This window comes from Lytechinus variegatus, chromosome 3 (genome assembly GCF_018143015.1).
Source record: "Lytechinus variegatus isolate NC3 chromosome 3, Lvar_3.0, whole genome shotgun sequence".
NCBI lineage: Eukaryota > Metazoa > Echinodermata > Echinoidea > Temnopleuroida > Toxopneustidae > Lytechinus > Lytechinus variegatus.
This window is the reverse complement of record NC_054742.1, coordinates 36,406,985-36,431,826: the sequence shown is the minus strand read 5'-3', so window position 1 is coordinate 36,431,826 and position 24,842 is coordinate 36,406,985. Positions and strand designations below refer to the sequence as shown.

Here is a 24,842-nt window from a genome sequence, read left to right as displayed (position 1 = left end):
CCCATGTGTGGGAGACCTTCATGAAATTTTCTATATATGGCTTCTGGTTCTTTTTGACAGTCTGTATTAAATGCTCTAATAGTCAGTTTATGAAGTGAAATAAAACTTGAGAAAAATGGGGGTCGGATGTACAAAAAGGTTAATTATTTTATTGGAACATTGGAACACAGACAGAAGAGAGATGATGTTATTGAAAGATATTGCATCATGTAAAAAATAGACAATATTAATACTCTATGTGAACTCCAGAAATCAATGTATCAGAGTACCAGACTAGATGTCATTCTCAAAAGCTTGACAAAACAGACAGGAAATTATAAAACATTTATCACTAGCCAGAGTAGCTCCCAGAGAGAGCCATCAAGTCACCTACACTACGATCCTCACTTAAAAAAAAAAGATTGTTTAAATTAGGTTATTAATGGGTTACACGGTCCCCCCGAAGCCTGCCACTCTAATATCTATCTGCATGAAGATGGAAGTGTGGTGCTTCAATGTATGCTGAGGAACAACAATGAACTATACTCCTACTTAATTTCTTAGCTAGGTACTTCTGAATGGACTTCCTGTCTAGTACCGTGTACTTCTGAATAGACCTATCTATTCATAATTTGAAGCTCTTTTTGTTGAACGGAAGTATCGCTTTAAGACATTCTTTAATGCAAAGCTATTAGAATTTAAAGAATGAATAGAAGAACTTATTGATTTTCTCCACTAATAGGTAAGTCATAAACATAATGAATGCTTGTAAATGTAACATACTAATTTCATGAATTGTAAAAAGCTAGTTAACATATATTTGTCAGCATAAATTATACTGTTGTCTCCTACTACAGTAAGGGACATCTCAGTTCATCAGAATATTTTTCTTAAGCAGTTTAAAAATTATCCAAAATTCACCATGTAAACAGTGTCAGTGAAAGCTATGGCTGGGTGTGTATTCAATGCATGCATCACTGCCTGCTGGACCTTGAGAACCTCAACTGATTCATGATCCAAGCTTCATCCCAAAGACCCTTTCTCATCCATAATCAGAAGAGCAAAACCACAAGAGCTCAGTTCCTAATATATAAAATAGCTTTCTCAATCCAGGCTTTGCATAATTGGAAAGGGAACAGACACTGTTGAACATCTTTAGCCAGATAGATCGGGGGCTGAGAAAGTTTATTCAACTGATCAGGTACATAAAAAGGTTTGATGGTCCCATCATGTTGGTCATCAATGGTATCACCAACCTCCAACATATTTGTCCGATCATCTAACACATTGAGTAATTGCAACATTGTTGATCGTCCTGATACAAATCCAAATTGTTTTGCACTAAGAAGGTTGTTGCTCCTCACATGCTCATATATTGGGCGGTATTCTGAACATTGTCTTTTCTCCATTTATATTTATTTCTCAAGAAATATTCCAAGAGTTTTGGAAAATATTCCACTGATACATAGAATATTTTCCCAAACTCTTGGAATATTTCTCGTATTTTCTGAGCCATCCAATATAATGTAAATATTCATGCTGTTTGACCTGCGACCCTCGCATGAGATGTTTTGAAAAATTGGCCGTGAGGAATTAGATACTGGCCCAAAATCACCAATTTTGAGGATAACCGGAGGATGGACACAGAGTGAAATAAGGGTGTAGAGTAAGAAATCAAGCTATTTTTCTTTCTCGTTTAATTTTTTTTCTATAATTTTTACAATAAATAACTTTTTTATCCCACCTTTGTCACTCGGAATATCAGATCGAGTTCACGGTCCCGAAGTTCGGGTAGGTGGAGCGTAGTGTAGCGGTAGTGAAGTAGAGTGTAGCCTGCATGAACTTCGCTTGAGGTAATCTTTCCCAGGCCATGTCATAATCAACTGGGAAATCATTTCCTTTTGGCTTTGCCCCATGCATGTTTACTACATGTTACTACATTCTACAGAAAGGATAAATTCATCAGTTCATCTCAGTTATTTGATGGTGGGCATGGTGTAGCCTAGACCAAAAGCTTCAGTCTCTGTCACTTGTTCACTGCAACCATCCTGTGGAGAATCTACAGGTTGGACTATGGTATGCCAATGCTGTACATAGCACACACTTTAAAAATCATTAAAATATCACTTTTGTGACCAAAATTACTAATTTCCATACAGTTGCAATTTATTTTTAATTAGTAAATTGGGAATAATTTTTTTATTCACCAGAGTGCTCAAAAACTTGAATTTTGGGCATATTTTTGTATACGCCCTTTATTGGTGGAAAGTAATATGGCAAGAAAATTTCCATTTTTCAATCTCTATTTTTAATTAAGAAAAAATAATATAAAGACCCAATTTACAAGAGCCAAGTTATATGATGAATAGCTGTATTGGAAACTGACGGTGTAAGAAAATCAAGCATTTGTCCCATAGAAAAAGAGAAAATAAGCCAAAATTGCCACCCTTATTTTGCCACACATGGAGATGTAACTGAGAACAAGGTTATATCATAACCTTGTTCATTGAATGAGTGGTCTCTGTTAATGCTGGTTGTTCTGCTGAACTATGTTGGTTCCACTCACCAAATACAGAGACCTAAGTTCTAGCGCTATCTGTACAGGGGACTTAAGTTCGGATAAAACAGGAGAGTGAAGTTGCGTGACAGCCGAAGTAAGTCACTGTTTTCCCCCTTTTAAGTTTATTTTTCCCCGTTTTTGTGCATTTCAGGCCAAAACAGAATAGTAATCTCTCTTTTGGTTCAATTCTTTTTCAATGTAGTCTGGAGAAATGGCTTTCTAGTTTCTTGACTCATCACAGGCAGAGAGTTGTCATCAATGGAAAATCATCACAATGGTTACCTGTTAGAAGTGGCATGCCTCAAGGTAGTGTTCTCGGACAGATGGTCTTTGTTGTGTTCATCAACGATCTGCCTGAGGTAGTAAGCAGTATGGTAAAGATATACGCTGACGACACCAAACTGTTCAGAGAGATCAGAATGGACTGTGACAGGCTGCAAGCTGACTTAGCTAAGTGGTCCAAGAAGTGGCAGCTTCAGTTCAATACAGCAAAATGCAGATCCCTCCATCTAGGTCCTCAAAATTCTCGTCATCATTATCATCTAGATGGAGATATGCTGGAGGAAGTTTCAGAGGAAAGAGACTTGGGAGTCATCATGGACTCTCAACTGAAATTCCACTCCCAAGTAGCCAGTGCAGTCTTGAAAGCAAACTTTGTGCTTGCTACGATTCGATGAACCTTTGTGCATAGAGACAAAGACAACATCAAGAGGTTATACAAGTCACTTGTGAGACCAATTCTGGAATATGCGAATGGGATATGGTACCCAAGATATACCTCTGACCTGAAGGCTATTGAGAAAGTCCAGCGACGAGCAACCAAGCTAGTACCAACCCTGAAGAAAATGGACTATGGCAGAAGGCTACGTGCAATGAAATTACCTTCCATCAAGTACAGACTGCGAAGAGGTGACAAGATTCAAGTCTATATTAAAGATAATCCAAGGCATCGATGATGTGAATAGAGACCTGTTCTTCACGTCAGCTTCCACTCGAGCAACCCATGGTCATCCTTACAAGCTTTTCCTGAAAAGGAGTAGGTTGAGTGTGAGGCAAAACACCTTCATTGTTAGAGTGGTGAGCGACTGGAGTCCTTTGCCTGCTGAAGTAGTCACAGCATCAACAGTCAATCACTTCAAAAGAAAACTAGACAAGTTTTGGTCTGCATGGCATTATTATCATGCATGGGATTAGTACTAGTAACTGCGTTGGCACAGCAAAGGACAAATAGCACAGATAGCAATTTATCCAAGCTTGGAAGGCAACGTACAGTACAAGATAGACCTGGAAACTTGACTGCAGATACAACTGTATTTTTCCAGTAGATGCTGTATAAACGTATGAAGTAAATATTTGAAAGAAATAAAGACAAAAATTGATGTGCCCAGTCAGGGTAATTTGCATTGTTCATCCCCTAATGGTGGCTGCACGATAGCGAGCCATCTATGTACGAGAAAGTTATTTTTAACAAATTTTAAAATGTTGAAAAACTCCTCAAAACAGATGGCTGCCAGCTGGCTAGGTGTAGCCTTGAGGACTCCATGTCTGATATTTTTTAATATTTTGACATATACTTCTACAGACATGGAGCCTTGACACTTTTTCCATAGATGCTGCAGCGAGACCTACCTACACATCCGGATGGATTTCCCTGGCCTGGCCCTAGGAAATCCATAACTTACACGTTATACATGTACGTATTACGTATTAGATTTGCTTGCCATCATTTTTTCTGTTCATTCTCTTTTTTTTTCATTTAATCGGTTACAACGTTCACTCAAAGGACGAGTATTATTCAGTTTTGAGTTTTATTTATGGAGTTATGAAATAGAGATTTAGAATCAAGCTATTGTAACGGAATTAATCATATAGTTACAGAATAACTTAAATAAAAAACCTTTGAGATACAAAATCCATATTAAGAATGGAACAGAGATGACTATATTTGCTAACCATCATGTTTTTGTTAATCAATTCTGTGTTATTTTCATCACTTACGACTTTTAATCAAAGAAGATTCACTTTCCATAATTCCATTATATTCTGTTCATTAATTCTGTATTTTTTTATTTTATCAGTTACATCTGTAATACGTCGTTCATCTAAACGACAAGTGAGAATCGTCTCCCATAATTTTCTGTTCGTCAATTATGTGTTTTTTTTATTTCATCACTTACGCAGGGCTCGACAATAGCGGCGGTCCGACGGTCCCAGACCGGTAAAAATCGCTGTCGGGCCAGTAGATTTTCAGAAATTGGAAGATTTACTGGTCCGACATGACCAGTAAAAAATATCATTGTCGGGCCAGTAATTTTCCAAAAATAGCAAGATTTAAGGGTCCGACATGACCAGTAATAAAAACCATTGTTGGGCCAATAACTTTTCCAGAAATGGTCAAATTCACAGCAAACCATTTCCCCCCCCCACGTTAAATTCTGCAATTCACACACAGAATGAATCGCACGTGTTACTAGAGTACTATACAGCATGCATACAGTGTACATGTAGTCAGCCACACAACCCACATGGTAAATTCTCTACTGGCCGCACGAACGAAGCCTGGCTAAACTCTGGCAGAAATCTCTCACAGAACTGTCAAAATTCAAGGTTCATACTCATGAAAGGCTCTTATAATGTCCATATTTCCTAAAAATTGGAGTAACTCAGTCATTTGTAAGCAGTAAAAGGATAAATTTTCACTTCTGTTTGGTTCAAACAGATCGGGTTTCGAGTGATATCGTCTGAATACATATTAGCACCACACATGCATTTATGTGTGTGTTTATACACTTGATTTCTGACTTTCTTTCGTAGCTATTTTAATTGAGCCAAAAAGAAATTGATTAATTATTTATGATGATAGTTTTTGCTTTCTTCCTCTATTTTCTTCCTATCTTTCTTTCCTATCTTTTTTTGTTTCTTCTTTCATTTTTTTGTTACTTTCTTTTTTATTTCCCCTTTTTTCTTTAATTTGTTCTTTCCTTTTAAAAAATATTTTTCTCTATTTCTTTTTTTTCTTTCTTTCTTTCCTTCTTTCTTTCTTTCTTTCATTCTTTCTTTTCTTTCCTTCCTTTCTTCCTTTCTATTTGATATTTTTCTTTCTTTAATTCTTGATTCCATCCATCCTTTATTCTTCTTCCTTTCTTTCCTTCCTTTTACCCTATTCTTTCCTTCATTCTTCGTTACTTTCTTTGTTTCTTTCTTCCTTCCACCCATCATTTATTTACCTTTTTTATTCTTTTCTTTGTCTCTCAGTCTTTCTTTTTTCTTCCTTTCATCTATTCTTTTACCTTTTCTTTTTTATATTGCTTGCTTCTTTCCTTCCTTTATTTATTTCTTTCCTTCTGTCTATTATTTTACCTTTTCTTTATTTCTTCCTTAATTCCTTTCTTCCTTCTTTCAATCCTTCCTTCCTCTCTTTCTTTCTTTTGTCCTTCTTTCCATCTTTCCTTTAACCCTTTCTTTTTTATTGCTTCTTCTTTCTTTCCTTTACTACTTTCTGGATTTGTTCTTTCTTTCTGTATTGCTTGCTTCATTTCTTTCTTCATTTCTTATTTCTTTTCTTTCTTTCTTTCTTTCTTTTTTTCTTTCTTATTTTTGTTCCTTCTTTGTTCCTTCCTTCCTTTCCTTCTTTAGTTCTTTCTTTTTTCCTTCCTTCACATCTATCCTTTCTTTACCTTTTCTTTTTTTACTTCCTTCCTTTTTTATTCTTTCTTTTCCTCCCTTTCCTTCCTTTCTCTTATTCTTTCTTTCTTTTCCTTCCTTCCTTTCTTTTTTTTCTTTCCTTCTTCGTTTCTGTCTTGCTTTCTTTTTGTCCTTCATTCCTTCATTTTATTTGGGGGGGGGGGTAACGAAAGGCTAGAAAAATAAACTTGCGCCTTTTTTTATGTTTTCTTTATTTTTGGGGACCAGTAGATTTTAGGTTCGGACCAGTAAAAAATTGAAAAACTGGGTATCTACAGGTCCGACATAAATAGGTTGGACCAATAGAATAAATGGGTTAGTGTGGAGCCCTGACTTACGTCTTTTATTCGAGGAAGATTTGCTTTCCATCATTGTTCGTTGTTTTTTTTAATCCGTAATACATCGTTCATTTACAGAACGAGATGATTTGCTCACAATCATTTTCTGTTCATCAATTCTGTTTTTTTTATTTCATCACTTATGTCTTTTGTTAAAAGATTCGCTTTCCGCCATTTTCTGTTCATAAATTCTGTATTTCTTACTTTATCAGTTACGTCGTTCATTTAAAGAGCGAGTAGATTTGCTTGCCATCATATTTCTGTTCATTCTTTTTTTTTCATTTAATCGGTTACGACGTTCATTCAAAGGACGAGTATTATTCAGTTTTGAGTTTTTATCTATGGAGTTATGAATTAGAGATTTAGAATCAAGTTATTGTAACGGAATTAATCATATAGTTATAGAATAACTTAAAAAAAAACCTTTGAGATACGAAATCCATATTAAGAATGGAACAGAGATGACTATATTTGCTAACCATCATGTTTTTGTTAATCAATTCTGTGTTATTTTCATCACTTACGACTTTTAATCAAAGAAGATTCACTTTTCATAATTCCATTATTTTCTGTTCATTAATTCTGTATTTTTTTATTTTATGAGTTACATCTGTAATACGTCGTTCATCTTAAGGACAAGTGAGATTCGTCTCCCATAATTTTCTGTTCGTCAATTATGTTATTTTTTTTCATTTCATCACTTACGTCTTTTATTCGAGGAAGATTTGCTTTCCATCATTGTTCGTTGTTTTTTTAATCCGTAATACGTCGTTCATTTACAGGACGAGAAGATTTGCTCACAATCATTTTCTATTCATCAATTCTGTTTTTTTTTATTTCAACACTTACGTCTTTTGTTAAAAGATTCGCTTTCTGCCAATCTCTGTTCATAAATTCTGTATTTCTTATTTTATCAGTTACGTCATTCATTTAAAGAGCGAGTAGATTTGCTTGCCATCATTTTTCTGTTCATTCTTTTTTTTTCATTTAATCGGTTACGACGTTCATTCAAAGGACGAGTATTATTCAGTTTTGAGTTTTTATCTATGGAGTTATGAATTAGAGATTTAGAATCAAGTTATTGTAACGGAATTAATCATATAGTTATAGAATAACTTAATAAAAAACACAACCTTTGAGATACGAAATCTATTAAGAATTGAACAGAGATGACTATATTGGCTAACCATCATTTTTTGTTTATCAATTCTGTGTTTATTTTCATCACTAACGACTTTTAATCAAAGAAGATTCACTCTCAATCATTTTTCTGTTCAATTCTGTATTTTTATTTTATCAGTTACATCGTTCATTGCAAGAACAAATTTATTCCCTTTCCATCATTTTTTTAGTCCCAAAAATTATGTGTTTTAATTGTTTCATCAGTTACGTCTTTTATTCAAAGAAACGCTTTCCATCATTTTTCTGTTCAACAATTCTGTATTTTTATTTTATCAGTTACATCGTTCATTCCAAGAACCAATAGATCCCCTTTCCATCATTTTTCTCTTCATCAATTATGTTTTTTCATCAGTTACGTCAAAGAACGAATAGATTCGCTTTCCATCATTTTTCTGTTCATCAGCAACTCTTTTTTTATATTTAATCAGTTACTTTGTTTATCCGAAGGAGGGATGGATTCGCATTTTCTGATCATCAATTCTATGTTTGTTTGTTTTTTTCAGCTACGCCTTTCATTCAAAGAACATGTAGATTTGCCTTACATCATTTTCTGTTCATCAATTCTGTTTTTTTAATCACTTGTATCCATGGTTCATTCAAAGAACAAGTAGTTTTACTTTCCATAACTTTTCTATTCATCAAGACAAACATTGTACCTTGCAGCACTTCTTAAGAGGATTTGAATAGTAAATGGAAATGATCAAAACAAATTTTCAAAGCCTTCATTTTCTGAAAATAATAAATTGTTTAAAATAACGTGATAAGTAATTTTCCTATATTTCCAAATTTTCACAACATAATAAAGCACACTATCAGTAGATTTTATTTTCAAGAGACCAAACATTTTTATGGAAAGAGGGGTGCGATATTCCAAAGCTGGTGTCATATCATAAAAAAAAATTGTAATAGGCCTATCTGTATTTTGGTGTATTTTTTCGGGGGTGGAAGTCTGATTGATTTTTAAAATATTTATGTATTTGATATGATGAGTGTTACATGTAAGTCATATCTAATGGCATTGCGGCATAGACCCCAACCGCCCTTCAAAGCATTATCATATTTTGTGCGAATAAATCTTTCATCCACCCAACTAATGTATAGTGAGTGGAATATAATGTGTACAACTTGTTATAAAGTTTTGTATATTTTTCTAACAACTGCGGATCGAATGCTGAGAGAGAATATTGGGGATAATGGGAAATAAAATGCAGAATCGTGTGCAGGACACGGAGAAGATGACAAAAAGGACAACTCCATATTCCGTATATATGTCCGACCAGGACATTCATGAAATTTTTCTGTCCCTGATTTCTTTTACTTTTGACAGTCTGTGGCACTGCAAAAACTGCGGAGTTAATTCAACACCAGTCTGGAATCTATATGCCCACACTAGAGAGGTGTTAAAAAAACATCGGTTTGGTTTTGGACTAATTCCAAATATGCGTTTATACAACACCAATTATTATTAATAAATCATCGATTTAAATTAAAGCCGGTGTTGTTTCAACACTTCTTTCGTGTGGTCATATATTCCAGACTGTTGTTCAATAAACACTGCAGTTTTTGCAGTGTGGTCAGTTTATGAAAATGAAGTAAAACTTGAGAAAAAAAAGGGAATCGAACGTACAAAAAGGTTGATAATTTAATAAATTGTCCAAAAGGAAGGGAAATAAGAAAGGACCAGGTTCAGGACATGGCTAAGAAGTCGAAGAAAATTATAAGGAAAATAAAAAAAGGAATAAACTACAAAAGAGGAGGAAGAGAAGAGGAAGAAAATATTTCGCACTGTGCAATGGTCTCAATCAAAATGAACGTCTCTTTTATTGCCGTAAACATGGTAAATGCGTTTGTTTCCGAACAATTTTGTTTTGGTGCCTTCTTCAAGATCTCAAGTCGTAACGAAACTCATTTGAAAAAAAAATATTTTAGAAAAGGCAAGTACAACTCGTATCTTTCAAATGTTAGGGATGATTTCACGTCGCATAACATATTTTTGTGATATTTTTACCTCACAACTCTTTACGCATACGAACCTTCAACAATTCTTAGATTATCATTTCTTATACCTCTTTACCATGCCGTGTGCTCCAAGATCCAATCGAATTTCGTATTATTTCGAAAGTGAAGTATCCGATTTTACGTTATAAATCATATCGATATGATATGATTTATACTTCAATACATTTTACGAATCCATATGTTGAAAACCTTCAACAATATTTCTAGATTATTCATATTTTTTATCAAGCCAGGGCGCTCCAATATCCAAGCGAAACTTGTATCTTTCAAAAGCTAATAATGATTTTTTAACTCCAAATTCTTTACGAATATGTGAAGAGCCTTCAACAATTTTACATTATCATTTTCATATAATTTGATCTGGCTAAGGTGCTCCAATATCCAAGCGAAACTCGTAGCTTTCGAAAGCTAAGAAAAATTATTTTACGTCATAGATCACATGGATATGATTACTTTCTTCCTTAAAACTTTTTACGAATAATTATGTCAAGAACCTTCAACAAAATTAATAGATTATCAATCATACGCTTTAAACAGACCAAGGAGCTCCAATATCCAAGCGCAACTCGTATCTTTCAAATGCTGAGTATGATAATTTCATGTCATAAATCATAGCTGACATGATTACGTCATAACTTTAAAAAATAAAGAACCATCAACAATTTCTAGATTATTTTTTTACTTTTTTATCAGGGTCTGTGCTCCAAGATCGAAGCGAAACTCATATTTCGGAAGTAAATTTGAGTGATTTTACGTCATGAATCATATCGATATGATTATATTTTAACCTCAAAACTCTTTACGAATTTGTTAAGAACCTACAATTATTTTCAGATCATCATTAATTTCAAGTCGTAAATGGGTGATTTCAAGTTCGGTGTTGACCTTTTGGTGTTGGTGTATGGTCAATTTTTACACGATTATAACACCAAACATAAAATGAAGATGGTCCCGAAAAGTCAATCACTAGTTGTTGAGATGACAATAATGTGATCTGAATCAGTTATGCAAACTTGAATAAGTTTTAGAGTTAGGGGAAGCAATCAAAATTTCAACACCAACACCATCAGGGCCGACACCGGACTTGAAATATCTCAATCAGATGATTTCCATTTCATAACTCTTTACAAATATGTTAAGGAACTTCAACCATTTTATAGATTATCATTTTATACCCGTTTGTGTCACGCCGGGATGTCTCTATTATTCCGAAAATGCGTCTTTAATATTTCTTATCGGAGAACATAAATTCTGTTCAAAATGTAAATGGACATTATCTGAAATTGTGAAAGCCTCAAGACAATCTTAAAACATGTCCCGCCTTATAATCATGAATAAGAAGGGTTTCCTCTTTACAAAAAAAAACACATTCGGATATTCAATGAATGATCTGTGAACGAAACACGCAATATTCATGTCAGAGTAAAAATGAATTAGCAATGAAAGTCGTCAATACAGTTACATTTCCACTTCAATCCTTTTTGTTCAGTTTCGCGCAAGGGTGATCATTCCCTTTAAAATCATTTCCTGTTGTTGTTTCGCCTTTTAAAAGGTGCGCACGCATGTCCTGAAACTAGCTTGCGCATACATCTATCACGCAAAAACGCGCGTCAAACCAACGGGATCTCGGTGGAAGCATGGAAATCACGTTAGAAGCGGGGATGAAAATCATGACCGCGCACAATATAATCACGACCGAGCACGCGTCTCAGTTTGAGTTTCCCGCTACAAATCCGTTCAAATCCCGTTAGACCATCCCGCACATTTGCTAGCGTGTTTCACGATCCCAAATGCCAAGTTTCTTTTTCCCTGTAGTGTACAAAGAATAGTGGTACGTGGTAGTGACTGCAGAATATTTCAGTTTGTTTTATTCATTTTTAATTAATGTTTTTCTTTATATTTTTCGGGCCACCAAACTTTACTAATGGGCCACCAAAAAAATTATTTGAAGGTTTTGGTGGCCTGAACGGGCCACTACCAAAAAAAGTTAATGTGGAACCTTGCGGAAGGTATATATAAATTATACTTTTACTTGTGAGCACCTAAGAACAATTTAAAACGTTCCTGGTTGTCCGTTTAGTAATCTGAGATATTTACGACTTCTGTTCTGTTTAATTTTCCTTTCCACCATTGTCTAAATAATATTATGCCATTTATATTTCTTTTTGGAGAACGGGATTTCATAACGAAAGGTATATAAAATATATTTTTACTTGTTAGCACATCAAATCAATTTTAAAACGTTCCTGATTAACCGTTGAGGTAATCTGAGATATTTAGGACTTCTATTTCTATTCTGTTTTATTTATCTTACTACCGCTCCTTTTGGAGGACGGGAGTTCATAACGGAAGGTATATAAAATATATTTTTACTTGTTAGCACCTCAAAACAATTTTAAAACGTTCCTGGTTGTCCGTTTAGTAATCTGAGATATTTACGACCTCTATTCTGTTTTATTTTCCTTTCCACCATCGTCTAAATAATATGTCATTTATATTTCTTTTTGGAGAACGGGATTTCATAACGAAATACATTTTTACTTGTTAGCATCTTAAATCAATTTTAAAACGTTCACGATTGTCCGTTTAATAATCTGAGATATTTAGGAATCTTATTTCTATTCTGTTTTACTTTCCTTACCGCCGTTCCTTTTGGAGGACGGGAGTTCATAACGAAAGGTATATAAAATATTTTTTACTTGTTAGCACCTCAAATCAATTTTAAAACGTTCCTGATTATCCATTAAGTAATCTGAGATATTTAGGACTTCTTATTCTTTTTTATTTTCCTTTCCGCCGTTCCTTTCGGAGGACGAGAGTTCATAACGGAAGGTATATAAACTATATTTTTACTTGTTAGCACCTCAGAACAATTTCAAAATGTTCCTGGTTGTCCGTTAAGTAATCTGAGATATTTAGGACTTCTTATAATTTGTATTCTGTTTTATTTTCCATTCCTCCGTTCTTTTTGGAGAACGGGAGTTCATATCGGAGGGTATATAGAGTACAATGTATTTTTTAAAATTAATTAGCTCCTCAAATCAATTTTAAAATGTTCCCGATCGTCCGTTTAAGCAGCGTGCACACGCACGCGTGCATCGTGGGTGCACGTAATGCACTCGCGCGCGCAAAGGCGCGGCCCGGCGCAAAATTTGGGTGTTGGAAAATATTATCAATTCTGAAAAATGCGCCACGCGTAATTCCTTACTTTGCGAGAGCCCTGCCCCCAAGTCCCACTAAAAATAACAAAAGATTGAGACTTCCGGTTCGTTCACTTCAGATTTTTTAATCACATTTTACTGTTGCTTACCTTGCTTGGGACTCGAACTCACCTCGATTTATCTACAGTCAAGACCTTTCCCGCTATGCTAGCGAGAAGCGCTGATACCGGAAGGGGTATTTTAACAATTATCAACCGATAGTTTGGACCCATTTTGGACTCTTGTTCATCCCCTCAAATCTCTGTCTCATGCAACTATCACAGCCTATCCCCATATACATTGTTTGTACACAATGTCTGTGATCTCACTCAGAAGCATTGCCATTGGTACTAGGAGTGCTCAGAAGTCAGATTCACAGAAAATCTCATGCATCTCTGCTATGGACATTTACACGCATTAGATCCTGCTCAAAATTTGACAGAATAAAGCCATATCTTGGTATGTATTTCCACTTCCCCACTTCTATTATAAGGGGCTAGCCTGGAGGCATCTGGGGAGTAAAAAACATTTACTTCTTGGGCTTTATACTCCCAGCACAAAGTAAATGTTTTTACTCCGCAGACGCCTCCAGGCCAGGCTAATTAGGGCTAGATATATTGCCTTCTGCAGTTCTGCATGTTTTTATTTTCAAATTTATTTTCCAATTTAGTCACGTTAGTGGTAGGTGCATATGGAACTCTTGGCCAAATCGTGGTTTGGGGAACCACTCGTCGATTTGAATAAGCGCACTTGTGTACAAAGTGAATGGGAGGTGGAAATAGGGAACCGTGCGTGTGACTGAATAAAGCACTGCTGTATGAAGTGAACGGTGGTTCCCAATAGGGAATTGGGACCTTTCGCAATCATCACGGACGCTAGTATTAGGGTCCCCTAACACAAAAGTTAACGCTTAATCATACACTTGATTTTTAAGATTGATTGTGCATTACAGTCAATAGAATCAAACGTAGAAAACTGCTCTACGATCAATGCTAAGCTTTGTGTAACAGGGGGTTACAGGCCCTACAAATCTGCTTTTCGCGTGCAAAATCCCTTTCCGCGACACCCGTACCGCATACATGCATGTATATTACGATTGATGGCTGGAGATATTCAAAATGCAGGACCTAAAATAGATTTATGACATGGAGAAGAAAGTGGTTTTTCAAACAAATCGAGAACATATTGAGTGAGGAAAGACTTACTGAATGAAGGCTTAAATATAGATCATTACAGTCCATCGAATCGATATTACATTTAATGTGGATTATTGGTGGATCACTGGCAATTGATTTCATGGATAAGATCAACCTCTCCAGCCGAACATTTCGCATGCTTTGATATGTACACATCATATGCGATACCTTTGAACTCGTTTCCTTTTGTTTCTTTTGTTTCTTTGTTTCTTTTGTTTACTCCTTAAACACAAACGATATGCCTCTCGCACACGATGTGAGGGGCATTATGTTTTACATTCCCCAGAAATGGGGATTAGATTCAAATTCCGGGGGGACCACTTCCATTGATGAGTGGATACCAGGCACGACCATGGGGTTTCGAAAAGTACCCTAAACATGCTAAACAAGGGAAGCAATTCTTTTCCAGATTATGAAAATGCATCTCTTAACAAGTATTTGGTTTGTGAAACCCTACAAGTATTGAATATATATCCCTTATTTCAGCATTTTAAACATCGTTTTGGCACCCTTATAACGTTACATAGGCCTATATATAGTGACGTATTGTATTACCGGACACTATCATATTTCCGGACGCACATATAACTGCGTAGGAAATCAATTTCGTACCGTAAGACTTCCGCAGTTCAATATCACAGATCAATTCAAAGAACGAGATTGCAAAAACAAGGCGAAAATATAACTTTTACCTTATTTTTCTCTAAAAATGACAGAAAATGCTTGAAATAACATATAACACAGTTTTGGCATTAACAATTGATCCCAATTGATCTATTTTCTGATTGAAATACGGACCTGATTCGCCGAATTTCAATCTCGTACGCTCCATCGATTAAATCATCGACGGCTAGTTCTCAATGTTCCCGGTACCCCGGCCGTGCGCGAGGTTTACCGTGATGGAGAGCCGTCAATGATCGACAGCGCACCGATGGAACTTAACTTGATGACTGAGTCTTACGATATGAACGAGTGCAATATCGAACGCGCAATTAAAAAAAGGAAATTAGTTAGCCAACGCAAATTTATAACAAAGATCTGATCAGAATCGTTATAAGCAAACAAAAACTTAGAATTTACTCATGAGATGATTAATCTCGAAAAAATCACACCAATTCTTTCTTACATCATTATAATCAAGAATATTTTTACCCGTCCGGCGCGCGTCCGGAATTACAATATAATTTGTCACGCACGAAAATAATTGTTTTTCGCGGAGGGGTATGCGGCAAGTGCGGTGCAAAGAAAATGGTTGGAGAATATAAAATAATTTCATCATATTCATAATTTTCAGAATATTTGGAATAGCAAGTGATAATTTTTCTTGATTGTATTTCCTCTAGTTGTCATTTTTAAAGCACTGAAATGAATGTGTCCGGCAATAGGATACACTGCCATACGTAACGTACCTGCCCACTCTGTCCCCTTTTACGGGTGGTCGCTACTGGTATCCACTAATCAATGGAAGTGGGCCCCCCGGGCGGCCTCTCAAGCTCTAGGAGGAGTCAAATGTGGCTTTGGAAAGTCGTCCTCAATCGGATAAATCGCTGTTACCATAGTAGCAACCAGAATTTTGCACACGAAACGCATATTGAATGTTTCCGTCGCAGATGCGAAACGAAAAAAAAATCTCATGTCACACAATTTGCATTGCAGGACTGAGTTTTACGACCATGATGACGGGCCCAAAAAGTCCCTTCCAAAGTCAACTACCGTTGTAAATAAGCGTGCGCGTCCTCAAACGAAAGGTCGGGAATATCACGATAATGCCGAACTCTTCTTACCTTCCTGTTATTACGCCAGCGGCCATATGCTTGAGTTTGATACTAGTAGTCATGCTAATCTAGGTTTGCACTTGTTTGACGCCACACCGTATAAAACATAAGGTGAAATCCTGATCTAATAATGCACTCACACGTATTGCGAGGTTAATGGCACAGGTGTAAAACTAGTAATAGCCCATAGAGCTATACTGATAATGTAATAAATAGCCCCAGCTTCCTCCATGGTACGACTTCCACTCGACTCGTCTACCGCGCTGGTGTGTGATGCATTGGAAGCGAAGGCAAATATAATTATCAGTCAGAGCAATGTTAATCAAATATACACATTCATATAAAAATATGAATGTGATTAAATTTCATATTCCTTATTTTGAGAATATCGGATTTTAGCTATTCCTTTGAATTTCTTCTTAGATTTATTTAAGTTTTAGAAATTCAAATGAAAAAAAAATAATTAAATTGTCTTGAAATAAGCCAAAACTACACGGGATTTCCCGTAAATATTCATATCTGAATGACACGCGCCTTAAAACCCAAGCGAACAACAACAACAACATTCCCCTTTTCGGGTTTTCCCCCACGTTCTGCACATTTATGCAGCGACACCCCAAGCGACACCCGAGCCCGAGGACTGTTTCCTCTGAGATTTTCACAATCATGAAGGATACATGGTGATAGTTGGGCAAGATCGTCAGTGTTGGTCCATGGAAGATTCTTGTCTGTTCAAAAAGATGAGGCTAGAGAGTAGAGGCAACGTGTACAGCTAAGTGGTATTAACGTCAGAATGTTTATAGTCGTTACAGGTAATTTTTGGGATCATTTGTGTGAGCAAAAAAAAAAGCAAAGCCAAAGCCCGGGGGGGGGGGCACTCGACCAAAAAAAATGGTGTTGGTGTGCCGCGGGCAAGACAAAAAACGGGGGCCTTGGAGCGGGCTTATGTAAAAATTTAAGGAGGGTCCTCGAAACAGGCTACGGAACTACAAATGTTTGTGAAAAGGGGGGTCCTTGGAACGGATCGCCAGCGTGTGACTGAGTGCGTATGCATCCCTATGCTATGGAACGGTCAAGTGTGCATGATCAGCGAGCGCGGCCTCCGCCGGGTGTGCTCGCGGAGAACTGAGGCAATGGTAGGACAGCGCTTTGCGGCGCGGCCGCTGTTCACCAAAATTGGAGCTCATTGTCGTGGATCAATGCGACCGGAACGGCGGAGGCCGCGCTAGAGCTGCATCATGAACGTTCCATAGGGATGCTTACGCACTCACACGCTGGGGATCCATTCCAAGGACCCCCGTTTTCACAACATTTGTAGTTCCGAGGACCCTCCTTTTTACAATAAGCCCACTCCAAGACCAAGGCCCCCGTTTTTTGTCTCGCCCGCGGCACACCCCCACCATTTTTTTGGTCGAGTGCCCTCCCTGGGATTATTTGCAGGCCGGAGCCCCCTGGGTTAGTGCGAGGTTAGTATTAGTATCTTCCACAAAAAAACGCTTTTGGCAGTGGATTTCTAACTAGTGGGCCGCTTGTGCTGCGATGCCAGGGGGGGGAGGGGCAGATAAATATATTGCTGTACACACGTATGATATAAAAAACATGTTCAATACATGTAGGGTGTTTTTTCAGTTTTGGATGCGGGCCACATGTGCACTCGTTAAGGGTATGAAAAATACTGATTTTCAAAAAAGGGGTAGTTTTGAAACTGAAAGACTGGTCAATGGTCAATTGCAGGGTCAAATGTAATTAGTATCTTTTTTTCCAAAGCTGTTTTTTTAAGACTAGCCAAACGTGTTTATTTCATATGGTTTTTTTTCTTTTCCTTTCTCGATCTCGTACTTCAACAATATTGTCGACGTTCTATCTCTTAAATGCAGCTTCATTTCTTTGGAACAATCTCCCCCAAAAAATTTGCAATGCTAACTATGCTAATATATTTAAAGTTATGCTTAAAACCCATCTCTTGAAATCTTAACTTGATCATGTCGTGTTTGTTGGCCAATTTTAGTGGTATTCCTTATTCATGATTTGGTGAGGACTAGATGTAATTTGTAATATTAGTTTTTGATACATTTTGTAGTGCAAAGTATTTTTATTTCTTTTCACTTCACATTCCCTTTCTCTCAACCGCTTAGAGGCAATTTGCAATTTGCTGTGTATAAAATTATTATTATTATTACATAAACCCTCACCTGCTGAGGTAGATAACCCCAAGTTTAGTAAGAAATTTCATTTAATGACAATGCAAAAAAAGAATTGGAGGGATTATAGAACAGGAGGAAAAATTGGGTGAAGGGGTGAAATCATTTGAGTATTCATGCCTGTCAGATAGTGTTCATGGAAGTGTAGGTAGTGGATGTGAGACACATGTGACAGCTAACCAATGTTTGGTTCTTGTCTTCTTGGAGTGAAGTTTAGGAAGATCCTTTGAAGTTCCTTTGAAGATGAATGATTGGACTATTTGGTATGAGATTTTGTGTTTGATTAAAAAAAACATTTGGGAATATTGAGGATGACATAGAGAGAAATGGTGAGAGCAATGCCTGGTTTGAAGTTGATGGATGGAAAGAACTCAGAGGACTTGATGGAGGTGGTTGGGTTTGGAAGAAGTGGTGAACCTGTTAGTGAAATCTGATATGGTTAGGTGCGGGCATGTGCTGAGGAGGGATGATAGGCATGTTTTAAGAAGGGCTTTTGGTTTTGAGGAGGGGATGGCCAAACACTGGAAGAAGCAAGTGTCCAGAGGAGAGTAGAAAGTTTGGGCTGAGGATTCACTCCAATAGAGGATGTACTGAAATGTGGATTAGGGGAAGGCAATTGTTGTGACTGGTAGTACAGCCCCTCCCTATCAACATATACAAAACTATTTAAATCTCTCTATACTACTTATTGACTGAACTATTTAAATCTCTCTAAACTACCTACTAATACATAACAATAATACATAACATTTATGAAGTAAGTTACAGAGGGTAAGATCAAAACTGTCATTGCCTAGTAATTATTATGGATGGCATCTCAAAGTGCTTTGAATCTCATTGAAAAGGTGCTATAAAAATATCAATTTTTGTTATTGTTAGATCAGTAAGACTTAATTTTAATTTTAGAGTAGACAACATTTTATCGCAATTTTTTTATCTCAAACTCTTTTTATTCCAAAATGATAGGTTCTCTTGAGTGTTAGAAGTGAGAACTCTTGGGTGATGAAGAAGCTTGTAGAAGTTCTCCACACAGCCATTCAGAAAGGGGACATTGCTGAAGTTGAGAAGATCATATCCAGTGCTCAAGATGAACTTGGTAAAGAACTACATGTGAAAGAGTTATGTGAGAAGTCAAATCCACGCTCAGGGGATCGAGCCATCCACCTTGCAGCCAGACAGGGTCACATCACTATCATCAGGTGGTTGCACAACAAGGGAGTGGATTTAGAGAGTGCTAACCTAGATGGAAAGAGATCCTTACATGAAGCATCTGCTATGGGCAATCTAGATTGTGTTGATTATCTTTTGGAGCAAGGAGTTATGGTAGATCCCCTCAAAAGGGCTGATTGGTAAGATATCACTTATTTTAACAGGTTTATGTTGAATTGTAAGGACCTTAAGTAGGGCAAGATTTTGAAATAAATTTGATTTCATAACACTTTTGTAATATATTATATTCCAGCTTTCTAAGATGATTGAATAAAGAATCCTACTGAGGTCATTTATTGTATATGATTGTTTTTCTAATTGTCTATATATGTGGAAGAGACTTTCACATTGATCACTCATTGACTGTTTCTGTTCTGGGTTTTAACAAGGAGAATGAAGACTTATTCTGCATACTAGTAATTTACCAACAGTTCAAGACTTCAAGTTTATTTAGTTGTTTAAGCAATCACATTTGACAGATTACCCTTTCAATGAAATTGGAATATTGTTGATTCTCAAATTTCTGTATTTCATCAGGACCCCTCTTCATCTTGCCTGCACAAAGCCTAAACTAGATGTTGTGAAGTCACTAATCCATGCGGGAGCTAATCCAAAACTCTGTAATAAAGATGGATGGAATGCATTCCATATTGCCAGCAGGTAAGTAATTAATGGCATAAAGTAATATGAAAAATATATCCTGCAGACGCATTTTTGTCTCGCCTGACAAGTTCGGAAGAGACTTAGTAATCACTGTTCCTGTTGGTCTGTCATTCCATTAGTTTGTTGGTCTGTAAGTATGTTCAAAATTGTTAAAGTTTTTGTTTAACTTTCTCCAATTTACTTATTTCTGCATCAATTATGTTCATATTTGTATATATGATCCTTCGGTAATACCACTCTCCTACTCTCTGACCAGCAACTGGGCACCAGTTCATGAAGCTTGTATAGTAAGCAGTTTCTAAGCACTGATATTCTGAACAATTACTATAGTAATAGTCAGAGCCTAAATGCTTCCCAGCCAATCAAAACTACAGATTTCATCCAAATAATCAATGCCAACAACTGTTTATACCCCCCATCCCAATACCACCAACTGTATCTCTTTTTTCTAATACAGGGAAGGACATGTTGATATTCTGAATTTTCTCCTTGAGTCTTCTATGGACTTGTGGAACACTGTCAGCAAAAATGGACGTACCCCTTTGCATACAGCAGGTATAATATTGAGATACCTTAATAAAGAGCTATAAAATACTGTACAAGCACTAGTATCAATCAATTAGAGTACAGTTCTGTTATAATGTTATTTCACAGAATTGTAACTCCTGTAAGAGATTGTTTTTTGTTTGTTTTGCTCTCAATCTATCTTTACTCTCTAGCCTCAATTTTTCCTTTGTGCATGCATCTGTTTCCATGACTATTTACTTCCTTACATAATAAGAAAATGATGCAGTAATTGATTGTTGTTACTTTCTGATACGAAGCCAGAGTGCGTCTCCATGTATGAATTAACTTGATAATTCATCAAATAGGAGTTATAAGAAAAACTCAACAGATTAATAATGTAATCTTGAAATGAAGAACCTGAATTAGCTCACTAGTTGTGTATTCATTCCAGGTAATCTCAAGATTATTCTGATTAAGATGGTATATTGGATGAGATACAATGGTATGATTTATAACCCTGGGCTGATCGAGATGAGTCTTGAAATCTTGTGAGTCTTATTCTTTATTATGCTTTTCCGTTGATTGACAGCCTTGCATGGGTGTGTAGCAGCTGTGGAGATGATGATGGACAGATGTAACTTTCAGACAGATGAGCAAGATAGCTGCGGTTCAACACCTCTTATGGATTCTTTGAGGGCTGGACATGTAGATGTTTCAGAGATACTCATAGAGAGACACAAGGTTAGATATATTTTTGTAAATGTCAAAATTTATATGAAAAAAATATTCCTTGATGAGGACTGTCACACAGGCAATCTAAGCTTATAGTGGCAACCCCTAATATTTTTCATTGATATGTCTAAGAAAATACAATAATAATTTATTGTTTTGCTTGTAATTATATAATCCTTATTTCAAACATCTTTTTGATGCAATAAAATATTTTGTTACATACTCTTTTTATTGTATTTTCTTTCTTAATTTGTTTATGACAAATTTGCAGAAATAAATAAATGAAATGAAATATGAAATGACTAATAAGGGAGATTGTGCAAGGAAACGGAGACTAGCAATTAAATATTGCTATTTTACCTATGATTTTATTTTGTCATATATTGTTGAAATTTATACCATATTTTTTTAGATTCCTCCAAATGGAGAAATCATATGGGAAATAATTATTTAAAGTGGACTGTTTCCTCTGATGGTAGTCTAAAACAGAAGTCTGGAACTTAATTTTCTCCTAGGAAACTAGTCCAATCTAAAATTCAATGAATTTAGAATGATTGCAGAAGTCATTTCTCCTCTTTGTGTTGTCTCCATTTTAGGCTGATGTAGAGAAGACTGATGTTTTGGGTCGTCAGCCAATCCATCTTATAGCCCAGGCAGGGAGCTTAAAATCTGTAGAGTTTCTGGCAAAAAGATACAAGATCAGTTTGGATACAACTACCAGCACTGGTGGTCTCTCACCCATGCACCTAGCTGCAAAGGTATGTGAAGCAGATAATGAAAATTTCAATTTTGTTTAGTTTCTGTATTACCCTGTTTGTACATCAATACCGCAATACAATTGTATGATATGCCTCAGAATACCAAATAGAACTCAGTAATAATACTGTAATATAAATAGCCAATACACATCATCATTAAAAGCTAAGCATCATTTTTTTTTGCGTGACAGATGCAATGATTGTATTACAGTAGAATGATTGTTTACAAATTGCATGTGAGCATGTATGTAAACATATCTGCTAAAAGCCACAACATTTATGGCGTTGTGTGGCTGCAATTTTTGAGCCCTACAGTAATAATGCAGTGTTATACACGGGGGCCCATTTCCCGAAATTCCTGCCAAATAAAGTTTAAGCAATGATAAGGCCAAACACTTTTAAAGTCATTGACCCCCATTTACATATACCATTGAAGAAGCATATCCATTTTTAAAACATTATTTTTGTGCTTATAACTGTGTTATGTATTAATGTATAAATGAGAGAAATCAGAGCAAAGAGGTTATTTTTTTCTTCAAAGTTCCATTTAATACTATTCAAGCAGTAGGTTGTGCAGGTTATGGCTAAAATTCTTCAGTTTAAGTACTTGCATAACCTTTATTCAGATGTATTGAATGTTAGTAGACTGTGTAGCTTTCAACATTGATATTATTATTCATTTTTACTAGAAATTAATGACATCTTCTATCAACACCAAATGCAACTTGATGATATCTGAACAATCTGGCATGAAACTTTTTTTTAATTCTTAAAGGTGTAATTCAAGATGGAATGATATGATTTGAAAAGACGAAGTTAAATTCTAGTCACACTAAAAATTTCATAAAATTCCAACAAAGGATAACAAAGTCATAACTTATGGGGGGTTGCATAATTTTGATGAAATCCTCGATATTTTGCTCATCTAGATTTATTCTATTTATTTTTATATTATTTTTCAGCCTGGACTACCCTATAACTTACTTGTTTGTGTAAAAATCACATTCTGTTCTGTATTATGATTCTTGTATGATTTATGTATTAATCACAGGAGGGTCAAGTAGACGTTATTGAGGCTTTGATAACCCTTGGAGCAGACATCAACATCACTGATAACAAGGGTAGAACAGGTTGGTACACATTGTAGTAATATGCTGTTTTTTAATTGGTCCAAAAAGTAAACAAAAATCATGACTTCATTTTGTAAAAAAAGCTATTCAAAGATGTCTTTGACTATTAGATAATACAAGTAAAAATAATGTCTTTTTTGATTGATCTCCTACTGCATGGTCAGCATTTTTCAAAGTCATAATGTCAACAATTGATTAATATAGGTGGGACTACCAGTAGTGCATCACGTGTTATGTGGAAAAAAGTAATGCTTGATTTTAAAGCCGCATGGCAGTAGAGATATCAAAACTTACGAGCCTATTTTTTTGTGGTTAATCAGCCCTACATATTGCAGCAGGTAGTCAGAAAGCTAGCTGTGTCAGTGCTCTTCTTCAACACAATGCCAAGATGATGAGGGATAAAAGTGGAAGACTACCAAAGGATCTAGCTCAACAGGAGGACGTGGTCGTACTTTTTGATGGGTCATGACATTAACTAGGACTAGGGCATCAAGTTTTAGAACAAGATTTGTGAAGAGATCTACATCGATGCCAAAAACAACTCTTGACAAGAGGGTGGTCCATGGCATAAATAATCACTCTTGGATTCCAGAGAGTTCCTGAACATTTTGCTCAAATGTTAACTCCATGAGCTGATGATGCGTCCTTGATCAGACATATAATCACTTTTAGGCAAGTAGATGGGAAATATAGCACTATCAAGTGGAAAAAATTATACCAAACACTCCATCACAAAATGTAATGAAACAAACAAAAATTATATTTTTTAATAACATTTGCTTGCCAAACTACAAAATTTTCTTATAATCAAGTCATGACATGACAGTTTTTATGTGGAGGAATCTCATCTTGCGTCTACCAGGCCCCATGAAAAAAAAGGTTATAAAAGCGCAACTGAAGAAAACAATGCAACCTGTAATTGTAACTATTTATACTTGCTGGAAATCAAGTTGCATTTAATATTTGATGTTGCAACTCTTTCTGCAATGGACCTAGATCATCTAGGACTTTCTAAGATGTTTCTATACATTATGATTGATTGACAACCATTCATCAGTTTAAAAAAAATGTGAAATGGAGTATGCTGAAGCATTTGTTTGTATAATTCATGTAATTATTTTACTTCTGTAAACGTGAAAATTTTCTTTTAATGTAAATAAAATTGCCCATCGAGGCCAAAATGTAAAGAAAAATAATTTTTCAATTACCCTACACTACTGATTTTGTATGTCACTGGATATGCAAACTAGTTTGAAGTTGGGATTGCATTAACAAACACCCTCAAGTCTCCTCTTTTCCATTCACTTCCCTTTTTCTTTTCTTCTCATTCTCCTTCACATCTTTATCATCACTCCTCTTCAAAACAATCTGATTCCTTCAATATGACAGCACTTTGTAGTAAAGTGTATATCTCAAGGAATGTGATGAATAAAGGGAATTCACTAAATGAAGACTACTTTTGCTTGTTCAGAGTCACAAAATCATAATTTACCTGTCAATTGATTCAAAATTATGTCATCCATAATATGTTCATTGATGTATAATATTCAAACGTATTTATCAAAATCAAGTTTAGAGTGGGTAAAGATTATAATGAGATCGCACACTGCAAAACAGATGTTAGAAAGATGTCTTTTAACTTATTTTTATTAGTACCAAAGCAAGAATACAATGACATGACTGTTACAATACAAACACAGTATAACATG

At 35.8% G+C, this 24,842-nt stretch overlaps 2 protein-coding genes across 3 annotated transcripts in view; one reads left to right on the top strand and one right to left on the bottom strand.

Moving 5' to 3' along the window:
- The window catches only part of LOC121410897 (F-box DNA helicase 1-like), a 40,699-nt gene extending 24,544 nt beyond the window's left edge, over positions 1-16,155 (bottom strand). For both annotated transcript variants that reach the window (XM_041603274.1, XM_041603275.1), the window contains exon 1: positions 16,074-16,155. The gene's annotated coding sequence lies outside the window, so the exon portion shown is untranslated. The remainder of the gene's footprint in view (positions 1-16,073) is intronic.
- LOC121410899 (ankyrin repeat domain-containing protein 16-like) lies at positions 1,530-24,842 on the top strand. Its single transcript, XM_041603276.1, has 8 exons — positions 1,530-1,645; positions 19,101-19,483; positions 19,881-20,003; positions 20,464-20,561; positions 21,103-21,254; positions 21,842-22,003; positions 23,055-23,133; positions 23,454-24,842. The coding sequence occupies exons 2-8, from the start codon at positions 19,137-19,139 to the stop codon at positions 23,600-23,602; spliced, it is 1,110 nt and encodes a 369-aa protein (XP_041459210.1). The 5' UTR covers positions 1,530-1,645; positions 19,101-19,136; the 3' UTR covers positions 23,603-24,842.

Excerpts from the sequence above, each read along its gene's own strand:
- LOC121410899 (XM_041603276.1), top strand. The coding sequence starts at position 19,137 with ATGAAGAAGCTTGTAGAAGTTCTCCACACAGCCATTCAGAAAGGGGAC. Across the intron at positions 20,562-21,102 it reads TACCCCTTTGCATACAGCAG|CCTTGCATGGGTGTGTAGCA; the intron begins GTATAATATTGA and ends GTTGATTGACAG. Across the intron at positions 22,004-23,054 it reads CCATGCACCTAGCTGCAAAG|GAGGGTCAAGTAGACGTTAT; the intron begins GTATGTGAAGCA and ends TATTAATCACAG.